The sequence below is a fragment of the Protopterus annectens genome, chromosome 9.part0 (genome assembly GCF_019279795.1).
Source record: "Protopterus annectens isolate FY-2018-M chromosome 9.part0, PAN1.0, whole genome shotgun sequence".
NCBI classification, from domain to species: Eukaryota; Metazoa; Chordata; order Ceratodontiformes; family Protopteridae; genus Protopterus; species Protopterus annectens.
In genome coordinates, this window is record NC_056743.1 from 689,191,085 (window position 1) to 689,204,378 (window position 13,294).

A 13,294-nucleotide genomic window follows, 5' to 3' on the forward strand; every position below is an offset into this window, starting at 1 on the left:
AATATCTACCACCACTCTACTAAAAAGAAATTGCCCACAGATCACCTTTAAATCAATACAGTACCTCTTAAAACTCCCACAGTGGTGATGTCCACCCCAACCCAGGCCCCCAAAACTCACTAATTAATCAAAATAGTAAAGAACCGCCACTACAGAATTGTGACTTAACTAACCCTCCTTCAACCATCACCTCAGACTTGCCTCTTCTCTACTGTATGGTCCTACCATTAAACCATCACCTATGCGCACTAATAAAATCAGTGCATTAACCCCCTCACATCATCATTCTCCATCTTCCAAAAGGAATTTCAATATCATCACGGTCAACCTCCGTTGCATTGGTAACAAAATTACAGAACTAAATGCCTGGATATCTCAGTATAACCCTGATATTCTTGACATCACATAAACCTGGCTTAAGCCTAACATTAAAGATTCCGAACTACCCCTTCCAGGCTACAGTATTATCAGAGTTGATGGCCCCCACAGGAAAGCAGGTGGAGTACCCTTTATTTATCCAAGTTCATACAGTTTCTTTCCCTATTCACTCAACATTCTAAAATGCCAAAATACTTGTACCCCCGTTAATGCTTAACAGTAAAATGCAGCTGTTTTGTTAGTCTGTATCCCACCTGAAAATAATGTACCAACTTTAGAGAAATCTTCTCCTGGACAACAAAAATGCTTTGTGAAAAAAATCATACTAGGACATGTAAATATTGACTGGTGAAATCTTACGCCAGACTTTTCCTCACCTTGCATAAACCTTTATGGTTACACGCAGCTTATCAAAAGATGCACCAGATTTAGTAATACCAGCAGCAAAGGTGCAGTTCTAGACTGGATATTGGTCTCTGACCCTAGTATATTTACAAATTCTAGAACCTATCCAATCTCACTTGGTAACCACCTTACAACTTATACCCTTAGAAATACAACCCACCAACCTAACACTTACCAGTTTAAAAACATTCAATAAAGACTCCATCAATGCATTGAAAGTATTTAATTGGTCTGTCCTAAAATCTGTGTCACTGGATGAAGTGGTCAATACTTGTAATACCTTGTTCTTAAATACTCTAAACTGTCATATCCCACTCCACACACAAAAAAAAAAAAAAAATGAAAATTAACCACACCCCATGGATCACTACCCAAACATAAATTTCAATGTCTCACAGAGACAAAGCTCGGAAAGAATGGCTTAAACTAATAACTCCCTATAACCTGCAACTTTATAGAGAATTTCACAATCTTTGTAAAACGTTAGTTAACCTAGGGAAAAAATAATCTACAGTATTATAGCCATCTACAACTTCAACACAAAATGGATCCAAAAAATTCTGGAAATTGGTACATAACCTGTTACGTCTGGGTTCCAAGAAGGAACCCAAACTTTCTCATAATAGCTTTCTACTAGAAATTGCTACCTTGTTCGATACCTAATTCATAGAAGGCATTGCCTCCCTAACTAAAAACACTTTAGTCCCATCCAGTGCTTCTACCACCTCCACAATAACATCCAGTCTTAGTATTTCAGCAATAAATAGGTTAGACCAAAATCAAAATTCTTCATGCACCATACACACTGTAACATCTTTTATCCCACCCTCCCTAGCCTCCTTACACAAACCTAATTTAACCTCTGTATCCATTGGTAGCAACTTCCAGTTAGGACTTGTCTCCACATCAGTAATAACAAAAACTTCTACGTAAACTCAAACCTTGCTCCACAGCTGACATGCTCCAAAAGGTAGCTGCCAGTGCCATAGCTTACCCGGTCTCTATCCTTGTCAATAAATCAATAGCTACATCCTATTTACACCCACTATGGAAAAAAAATTGTGTAGAATCCCTCTTCTTAGAGGTGACATCTCTGCAGATGTCTATAACTTTTGCCGTGTTGCAAATTTATCACCTTTCTCAAAATTCTTGAAAGATGTACTGATAAGCAACTCTTCCACTGTCGTTTAGAGGAACGGCTCTTAACATCCACCCAGTATGGCTTCTGCCCAACACACAGTACCACTACTGCCCTTCTGCCATTCAATAACTCTGTAAAGAAATAAAGGGACTCAGGAAAACTTGTTTCCTCCTTATTCTGTGATCTGTCAAAAGCCTTCAGTACAGTTTCTCAACCTAAACTCATGTATAAACTGTCTCAGCTTGGACTATCCATTCATAACTGTGGTTCAGTACCTCTTTAACTGACAGGCTCTACTTGTAAAGTGGTAGAATACTTCTCCCTAAATACAAGTCTCCACTGATGGACCCAAAGTCTCTATTCTTGGTCGCCTCCTCTTTAATATCTTTATCGATGATCTCTGTACCTATGTATGTCCAGCCTTTCTTATACAATATGCTGATGATTCTCTGCTTGTATGCACATTGAATAACCTGCCTAAACCCCTCCATAGCACACAAGTAGCTTTTTCCTCACTTGAGGAAAAGGCTTCATAAGGCCCAACTACTACTCCACTCTTAAAAAAAAAAATATATATATTTTCCCCAAATCAGACATGCCTGATAAAGCAAATTTCAAAATCTGTTCACTAAATAAAACTGAAATTGAAGTAGTCTCCCATACAACATTTCGTGGTGTGATTATACATGATAAATTAGTCTTGCATGTTCAGAATAATGTAACAAAGACTCACGAAAAATTAGGAATAAACCACAGTCATAAAACAGTCTTTAGCAGCACCACCAAAACCACTCTTGCCACTACCTACTTTCTCCCATCTCTCCTATATGGTTCTCCCATGCTAACCAACCTTCAGGCTACAGTTAAAAATAAGCTGGAGGCATGCTATAATAAGGTTGGAAAATTTGCCACCAGCTAACAATACCACAGCTAAAGCTTTGAATCAGCTTGAACTGCCTCACCATTTGGATTGCTTATAGCTTATCTCCACTCACAACATTACCACAAAGCCAAATGCTGCCCAGAGTTTACTCCCGTTCTCCATTCCTATCACCCTAATAGGCTACTTTGATCTAATGAGCAACATCTTCATATATAAACCCCACAAATCCTTTGGCCAAAGTCTATACTCCTGTTCTTTTGCTAAGAAATGTGTCCCTCTGCAAATTAGATGTACCTGTAACCTGTCCAACTTCAATCTACTAAAAGACTGCATAAATAAGACTTGGCTCTGCTCCTGCACTACCCCAGGCTAAACTAGTCCCTCCCTCCTTCCAGCCCCCCACCTACTTTTTGCTAATTCCTTCTATACAAACACTTTGTTTTTCTTAGATAAAGAACAAATATATTTTTCTTAGGCTATGTTATTTAGTCATCTATGTTCCAAACAGTGTACTCAAGTGTGTTTAATGTCTCTCTAAACTGCAGCTTATTAAAACTTGAACTGTTGGTAGTGTTTGTTTTATGTCTTTCTAAACTGCAGCTTATTAAAACTTGAACTGTTGGTAGTGTTTGTTTTCAGTTTGTCATATCTCTCCATTTATTTGCACTATGGTTCTTCTGCAGTAGGTTTTGTAAAACCTTTATTTAATTGTAACCATATTACGTCAACGTGGAGCTTTTCTCTATGTGCTTCCTCTGAAAATGGGTCAAACTTCCCCATTAAACAAATGTCCAAGAATAAATTAAAAGAAATGAAGCAAGCATACTGCATAAGTTAAACATAGTTTCACTTAATTTAAAACAGTGTGCTTTTGACAAATCTGGAATGTGGTTGTACTTTTATAATAAAAAAAATCCCATTTTGAACTGTCAAATGTTCCTTTTGTGCCTGTCCAGGTGAAATGGCCATCCCTTACTATACAGGCCGTATGACTGACTGGATTGCGAACAAAGATGATCCATCTGCCTTTTTCAATGCTGTCATGACCATGTCTCTTCTAACCATTGGAAGGTAAGAAAATTGTTCTTGGAGTCAAAGACATACTGCATGATTTTTCTTAGAAGGGACAAATGCCACATAAGAGTTAAAGGTTCACAAAAAGAGTAGCATCAGCTTTCAACCACAGATGGAGCAGAATAACGTCTTTTATCATAAATACAGATAAGTTACAGGAATAACAAATCATTGTAGATATTTTCTCCTGTATGTTGCTTTTTATGTCTGTAGGTAAACATTCACTGGCCACATGGCTGTTTACTCTGTTTTTCCATGTATTACTTCTGTATTTCAGAGTTTATGTAATTTATGTTCCGTATACTTTTTGTTGCACTCGTTTCAGTGCTTGTATATTATACACCAACATGTTTTTGAAATGCCTCTGTAGTAGACTCTCAGATTAGAATGGCTTACGCAATTACTGTACCAAACATCAGAGACTGCAACCATAGGTTCATAGGTAGGTACTAGGCTATCTGCCAGAGGGCATTTATAAGCCTAGCCAGAGTGTGTCGACGTTTACTGAGCCTCTGTCAAGCAGATCCAATGAAGTGATCCCAGGGGTGTATTTTCTGTTACCCATCCACTCATCAAGGTTTCTGTTGAAGAGTGTTAGTGAGGGGCTCTGCGTAATGCAGATAGGAATTTTGTTCCAAAGCATGGGGAGTCTCTGTGACAGGAATCTATCCCTCCAGCATGTTCTATTTATTGTTGTGGCAAGGTTTAGCTCACAATGACTTGGATTTCTTTAGGTGGAGCATGTCCATCAATTCTGAGTTGGACATGGCTTTGTAAGTCAGGCAGAGATCACCTCTGAGTAAGCGATATGCCACTGAGTACAGACGGAGTTTTTTCAGTTGGTCTGCATAGGACATATGTTTGAGGCCAGTAATCCTCTTGGTGAGGTCCTTTTGTGGTCTTTCCAGCTGTTGGAAGTGTCTTGTGAGGTACATCCCAAATGGGGCATTGTACTCCTATGACGGGTCTGATGAGTGACGAGTAGAGGGGCACTATAACTTCTTTATTTCGATGGGAACCCTTTAGTAATTAAATGGGCCACATAGACGGATTTCCTAACTACTTTGGCAATATGATTATCAAAGGAGAGATCACTATCTGCCTGGATCCCCAGATCTCTTATTACCTCTTCTGTATTAAGGGGCCTGCCACCTATGTGGTAATTCGTGGGTGTTTTGTTTTTCCAAAATGGGATGACTATGTGTTTTTTGGCATTTAGCTTGAGACCATGACTTTGACACCAGGTGTCCATCTCAGTAAGGCCTTTTTGGAGGCTGTACATGTCAGCCGGAGAGTCAATTATGGCTCCCAGTTTGCAGTCATCAGCGAACTTGGTTAGCCATAATCCTCCTGTGTTTGCCTGTACTTCTGAGAAGTATATGCCAAACAGTAGGGGTCCCAGGACCGTGCCTTGCGCGGCACCACTTGTGACTGGTTTAGAGTCCGTGTGAGTTCTGTCTGTAAGCCAGTTGGCAACCCATCCTGTGACGTAGGGGTTTATGTTCAGGCTGGTAAGTTTTTCTATAGTACCTGAGTGAGGAATGGTGTCGAACGACTTGGCGAGGTCAAGGTAGGCTGTGTGAACCACCTGTCCCTCGTCTATGGTCTTGGTGTCTGTCTCAAAGAATTCAACCAGGCTTTGTAGGCATAATCTGCCCTTAACAAAGCCGAACTGGGTCGGGTCAAGTCTTTGAAGGTTCCCAATGTCTTTGTTAATGAGTTCCATGATGATGAGCTCCATAGCCTTGCAGACCAGGCTAGTCAGGCTTATGGGGCGATGGTTACCAGGGGTCAGTTGTGGCCCCTCCTTTGTGGAGCAGAATAACCGTTGCTGTGCGCCATTCTGTGGGCATGTAGCCTGTGGAGAGGCTGAGGTTGAACAGCGTGTTTAGGTGGAGGGTTAGTTCGTTCTGTAGTTCGTGCAAGACGCATCCTGGAATACCATCTGGCCCCACTGACGCTGTGTTTTTGGCTTTTGAAAGGACTGTTTTCACCTGTGCGTCTGTGATTTCTGGGACACTACACTTTTCCAGTATTGTTGTGGGCCCTTTTGGAGGTGGGGGGGGGGTGAAGTTTGCACTGAATCTATCTGCCAGGATGTTGGCAATATCAGTAGGGTCAGTATATTTTGTGCTGTTTTGCATCAGCTCAGAGCATATCTGTGAGTTGCCACTTAGATTCTTGACATAGCTAAAGAAGGCTTTGTGGTTATCTTTCGAATCCTTGGCTATTTTTCTTTCGAAGTTAGCCTTGGATGATTTTATGAGGGACCTTAGTTTCTTACTGATACTGATCAGGGATGTCTTTCCTTCTTGGGATTTGCTTTTTTTCTGAACTAGTTTCCTCCTTTTATTGTATAACCTGTTTATGGCCGGGGTCCACCAGACTGTTTTCCTTCTCTTAGGGGAGTGAGTCTTGGCTTTGCTAGGGATGGCACAATCCATGTGTCCTTGTAGGTGCTCATAGAGTGCATTTGTAAGGGATTCTGCATCTTGGGCAGCATTCTCCTTTAGTGTGGGGGCTGTGAAAAACTTACCACCTCTGTCTTAAGTAAGGTGAAGTTTGCTTTAGAAAGGTTTTTCACTGTGGTTTCCTTGGTTGGTGGTGGGGTGTGGACATCCAGAGTGACTAGTTTATGATCTGATCTAACCAGTAACAGGTTGACCTCTGGTGTGGAACACCTGTCGCCAATGTTGGTGATGACCAGGTCCAATATGTTTTCACCTCTGGTAGGGGAGTTTACCAGCTGATCCAAGGCGTTTGAGTTGATAGATTCCAGGAAGCGCTGAGCCTGGGAGTTTGTACTGAAGTAGTTTTGCCAGTTAATGGTAGGGTAATTTAAATCGCCCAATATCAGGGTGTTCGGTAGGACCTTCATGTTTTCCAGTGTCTCCAGAAAGGCAGAGTGGTGGTCCTGGGTCATGGAGGGTGATCTGTAGCAGGCCACAATTTGCATTGCAGATTTGCCTGATGTTAGTTGTACATGGATGATCTCAGAGGTATCGTGCTGCACCACTAACCTGGAGGTGTAGGTATCCTTGATGAATATGGATACACCCCCTCCTTTTGTGTTTCGGTCTGTGTTCTGTGGCCGAAATGTGTGGTATGAGTTGTAGCCCAGTAGTGCTGGTGTGCTCTCTGGAGCCTTGAACCAGGTTTCAGTTACTGCACAGATGTCGACGTTCTCCATACTGAGGAGTGCTTCGAGCACATGCATTTTGAGATTTAAACTCCTGGCGTTGAGTAGCATAACCCTCATTTTTTTATTTGTGCTGTTTATGGAGGTGGGTTTGACTTTTGAGCCTTGCCTAAAAAAGGCACTATGGGGGTAGCAAGAGCCTTGGCCATTATTGGAAAGCCTAGGAGTGACAGGTGCAAGCCGTCTCTTGCGAAGCAACACGGCTTGTCGAGCATGTCGTTGCAGGCTGACAAACACTGGATCCCCTTTGAATGACACCAGAAGCTTAGCCATTTGTTGAAATTGATCCTGTTTTTCTTTTTACTGAGGTATCATTCTTGGTGAGGGCAGGATGAGTTATACCCGCCTAGGCTACATGATCAGAGAGCTCTTCCATGTCTCTTTTCATGTAATCCAGGGAGGTACATCTCTGGTCATTCACACCAACATGAACAATGACAATAGTCATATTTGTAATTTTTCTGGAATGACCTGAGTACTTGTGTTATATGGCGGATTCTGGCTCCCAACAGGCAGCTAACCGTAACCTTCTCCTTGTCCAGCCTACTGAGTGGGATGTCAGTGTGCCTGACTATAGAGTCACCTATTACTACTGTGTTAAGTATGTTATTTCGCCTTAAGGGCTGTGATTGTGTGGCACATTGATTTTGTGTTTTATGTGTTGTTTGGTTTGTGATGGGAGGCGCAGGTTTTTTGGGTGTCTGCTTTGGAGCTCTCGGATGCTTTTGCAGGTTTTTATTTAGAGCTTGCGAGTATGATTTTAGTGTATTTATGTTATTGTTTTGCCAGTGCTGGTTTAGTAGGTCTGTGTGAGGCTGGAGATGTGGTGCAAGTGTTAACCTTCTCCTCATTGACTGTCTGTTCCAGTCTTGGGTGGAGAGACCTTTAGCCTCCAGTTTGGCTGTATAATTGCATCTCTCGCATATGTTAATGTTTTGTGGTAGGAGGAGAGGGTTGTCTGTGTACATGAGGCAGTTGTAGCATTGCCTCAGGATACCCAGGTTCACCAGCTGGACTGGAGAGTACACCTGAAGTTGCCCTTTGGTTATGCCTGAATAGTAGGGTGAGCTGCTTAGTCGCTTCGTAGGTGAGGGGTGGATAAAGAGCCTTGCCATGCTGGGCAATCAAGTGTCGGGGAATACTAGTGCTTGCTATTAGGACTGAGCAAGTGCTGGACTGTAGGATGCTTTTTGAGTGCTTAGGTTGAGAGACTCGTTTCAAGGGAAAAACTGAAGAGGAGACTTAGTGGAGCCAGGAATAATGTAACCATAGCTAACCGGTGCTGCCCGGTGTGCAAAGTCGTGCAAACCCGGTTTTTAAACTACTAACTTCTGGGCTGGAACCACTCCTCCAGGGACAGATGGCTGCTCAAAGTTCCCCTCTCTCACAGGTGAACAGAGAAACTTCCCTCTATCCAAGTAAGGTATAGGCAACTCAGAAACTTGTAACACAGCCATGAATTCAGCACTAGCTTGAAAACTGGACTATACTAGCTTAGAAGGGTGGGAAACAAGGAATTTTTGAAAAGATAAGGCAAAAACAATAAAAAGTACACTTAAAACAGCTTTAAACGACTACAAGTGATCAGAAAAGGCTATCGTACTTTAGTGTGTAGCCTACAACAGTTAAATTATTTAAACAAAAAACAACTTTTTAAAATCCTTAGGCATTTGTTTTAACAACAGCTTGCTGTGATGTTTGCTTTAAGCAGCTATGCATTTCGGGGACAACATCCTGACAGTGCCTTAAATGTTACTTTGATTTGTAAAATAAAGGTGACCTCCTCCATTAGAAAATACATTGCCCCCAACACTATTTGGCTTGAGTGGAAATTTGAATGAAAGTCACTAGTATAAACTGGGTGACTGATAGTGCATTAATATGTGACAGTTCTGTGACCAAGACCGCAAAGACCGGCATTGTCCAACACAAGAACTGCATGAAAGGTAAAACCTTGTGGGCTTAAAACAAATTCCACTCATGGGTGGGATTTACCTCTCGCCATTTGGGTAAACACAGCTAGATCATGTTTCTTTTCTGCTGTGTCAAGAACTTGCAGAGATTTTTCCTTACCGTTTTCTAATATTTTGAGGATTAGTTCCAAAAAATGTAATGCATTTAGTTTTCTGATCTTAGTTTTTCTTCAAAATAGTTTTAACAAGTTCTCCTGTGTGAAGTCTATTCGCAGTATACATTCTCTTACCATTTTCCGTGTTTTATTTTGAAGTCAGATCATATCTACCGACTTTCTGAGAAAAAAATCTAAAACAAAGGCCATGAACATCAAGGATATCTTTTTAAAATCACCTAATTAGCATGCATTGTGCATAATCAGATTTGCAGAGACAAGCAGAACTCCAAGAAGTTTTACTTTTACCTTACTATAACATCTTACACCTAAATTTACAGTAGCGCAAATGCTAAGAGTCCAATTAAAATCTTTCCCTTGTAGCACATAAAGCAGTCACACTAGTATCTTTCCCTTACAACACTGAAAGCAGTCACACTGTATTATCAGAAAATGCTCTGCATCCAGAAACACTGTATGGCAAGACATACATTTTTTAGCCTGTTCAAAATATTACGACCATGAATTGCTACTTAACTTCTACTGAATGTCACTTAAAATCGAATGTACCTTAAAGCTCCAGAAATGTTTTTATTATATCATAGTTACAAGCCAGAAAGCAACAACACCCTGAAGTGTCATGTATTCTGAAATGGTGAGACCTTCTTCTTGAATTTATGCATCATTGTAACATATAGATTATGAGAATGTTACAGTTCTGGTATTGGTTATATTAAAATAGCAGATCTCTGGCACAATACAAATGTTGTTTATTCTGAATACAGCAAAACTAAATGTAAAAACTCTATCACCTTACCTGACATTTTAGCTTTAGTACTGAAAGTGGGCTTTCAGAACCAGTGTCTATATTTTTGATGACGTCAGTGTTCATTTGGTTGTATTGACAACATTAGCTGTTTTTATTTTCTACAAGCTGCGTGTAGTGAAAAGAAATACAAATATAGGTGATTAATCAGTGCTACCAAATATTCATGTCAAAGAATTACAAACCTCTATATAGTTATTGCCTTGGTATATATCACAAGTGAGGCTCTGCCATTCTTGTATCTGATATTATCCATTAAGTGTTCCAGAACTGAGTGAGTACATTGTATAACAGAGGCTTTGTCCATAAAATAGTACATTTTGCAGTGGAAAAAAAGTCAAAGAATCATTTTAATTACTGTTGGTCTCTTCCAGTAAAAAAATAAAATAAAATAAATAAAAAATGGTCTGTGAATCTATGGTATAATAATTGCAGTTGAAGTTCACACTACTTTAAGCATAGCTCAAGTTCTGAAAAGTCAGATTTCACTGCGATATACCCCTATACTGACTATGCAGCTAAAAATGTAATAATTTCATTAAAGTTAGCATTATTCTTTTTCTATGAAACTGTAGTATTTTGGCATTTTTAGTACTTTCTTTCATGGCTCTGTATTAAAATGTCAGCACTCAAAATGTCCTGAGCGGACTCCCCCACTCCCTGGTGATGTCCGGACTCGCCCACTCCCTGGTCATGTCTGAGGTAAGGAAGTAACTTCCTGATTTGCTGATTTCAGGCATCCTCTTTATACACAATATTAACTGGTAATTAAAACTTTTCTGTCTATGTAACTGTTGTGAGAATATTCTCAGACCCTATACTGCAGTACATATTTTGAGTATATGTAAAGACACATCAGACATTCTGTATGATCAGCATTTTATAAGTAGCCCCCTGCAGCATAAAACCAGGGATTTTGTACTCCTAAATTATAGGTTTTAGGGTATCAACAACCCATCGTTTTGGTTGGCTAGATCAAATGTGTGGGTCTCTGGACACTGAAAGGCTCGGAGGGCTACTGCCCACTGGTACAACTCTGCATTGTTGTCAGATTGCCTACTTAACCATTGCAGATACATAATTAGTTAAGTAGAACTGGCAACCTAACAGACACAGAGCATAGAAAGCCACTTTATAGCTAGACACTCTTCCAGTAGCTGAGTATCTCCTTTCTGCATGACTGAACGTTCTCTACATGTAGCACATTAAGTGCTCCTCATGTTGAATGTCTTGAGATAGTACTGCCCCAAAAGTACCCTTGATGTATTGATCTGTAAGGTAGACTCTTCAGTAAACTCCAGAGTTAGTAACCTGGGTTCAAAATAAAGGATCCTTTTTCATTCATTAAATACTCTTGTCTGTCCAAGAGTAATTTGTGCTTTGATAGGAAGTTCCATCTTGTGAGATTTGTCAAAGGATAAGCAATAGTTAGAAAATTAGGCACAAACTTTCTGTAGTACCCATCTGTCCCAAGAAAAGCCTTTACCCATCCCTTAGTAGAGGGTACAGGACACTTTTTATCATGGCATCTATTGCAAGTACATTTCTAGTTTTGGTCTTGCCACTTCCCTTCCTATAAGTTATAAAAATGATGCAATATTTTTATATAATGTGTACCACTTTAAATACCCATAATGCTAGTGCACGCTGTATATCATGTGGGCTCTGCCATCTACCATGTTGGCAAACTGTCTAGTTCCATCAATTTGGCTCTCCTTTTTGTCTTTTATTGTAGTACGTTTTATTGGTTCTTGGAAATATAGAAAGTAAACCACAGAATAATGTGGTATTCAGAAGTGGGTCAAACAAGAGTAACGCCAGTTCAAGTGCATTTACAGTAGCTGCAAATGAGAAGGTAGGAGAACCGGAACCACTGACCACACTATCAGTCTTCACAAATGGTGATAAGGAGGAAAATGTTGAAACATTCAAACAAAAAAGATGGTAATTTCTTATGCTTTTAATTCACTGCCAATAAACAAAGCAAAAGTGGTAGAAAGCAAAGGAATAACAAAAGCAAATAAGAAAATGCCATTTAAAATATCAAAATAATGTCTAGCAATTTCCCATACAGTGCCATTACATACTTCATATACAAGAGGAAAACTGAGCATTTGAGGAAATTCTAGTCAATCCACATTATTATACTTCCAAAGCAGTAGAATGTTTCATTATGGGAACAGTTTTTTTGCCCTTAAAACAACCAGCACCCTTAATTATTTAGGGAAATCTGGCAGAAAACTGGAAGTACTGGCTGCAAAGATATGATCTCTCTTTTTTTTTTACTGCATCTGGCATATCTGAAAAAAAGCAAACATGTTTTGTTGGTAATTTCATAATCAGAAATTATCATCTTTTTTTTCTGGTACAGTGCAGAAACCACATGAAAGTGAAAATTAGTATCCCAAGGCCAGGCCATGGTTGCACTGTTGAAAATAAATTAGTAGAGTAGATGTCAAGTAGTGTTAGATTTGGCTACGTATTGTGAGGTCAAACATTATCCTGCATTGAATAAAGAATACAAAAATGTAGCTTATTGAAGCATTTCTCATACATTTGTAAATTAAAAAAGAAAAGGTAATGGCAGAAAAATGTTTTATTAGCAATTGATGCAAACGGGAGATCAGACAGCTCAGTAAGTAACTCAGATGAACAGCGTGTGCTGTCTGTGAATGGTGGTGTGTACATTGATTGCTACCTCTTCAGAAAAGACAGAAGGAAGTGCATGTTGCCAAGAAAAGGAATCACCAGGATGAGAAGCTGTGCATTACTGGCAAAATATTAGCTTCAAAATTGATATTGATGCCAAGTGTAATATCTTGACAGAAAGTACATTCTGAGTTTCGGGCTTGCAAGGCAGAGGCATGGCTTGAAGACTACATTGCTGATTTACTCAGGCCACAAGTTAACACCGAAAGGTCAAAAAAAGCTATACTGTATTTACAGAACTTGTTCTTCCAATCTTTTGTTTTAAATTGCATCACTGAAACAGCACAATATACAATATGGGTAAGCACCTAAACATTGTGCAGATGGAATCGTTGTTCCAAGGGACATTATACAGTCAGTGAAGGCAAGCATTATTTTGTTTATAATGCCGTACACCTTTCTATAAAGTATATTTTTTTTGGGAAGATGAACCTTTGCATAGTCATGCAGGACATAATTCAAAGGATTGCAGAAGCAGATGATTTGTATGTTCATGTAATAATTATCTCACACATTTCAGCTGCATAGTCATATGAAAGATCATTGCACACTAGTAAGGTTGTAGTGACAAATACAATGCACAAAGATATTTACAAGGCTATTGTAAATTA

General features: G+C 39.7%; 1 protein-coding gene across 3 annotated transcripts in view; it reads left to right on the top strand.

Annotated features, from left to right (window-relative positions):
* LOC122811451 (ABC-type oligopeptide transporter ABCB9-like) overlaps positions 1-13,294 on the top strand; it is a 184,903-nt gene that overhangs the window by 57,149 nt on the left and 114,460 nt on the right. For all 3 annotated transcript variants that reach the window (XM_044083301.1, XM_044083300.1, XM_044083302.1), the window contains exon 3: positions 3,764-3,878. In XM_044083301.1, the coding sequence (XP_043939236.1) occupies positions 3,764-3,878 (115 nt within the window). The remainder of the gene's footprint in view (positions 1-3,763; positions 3,879-13,294) is intronic.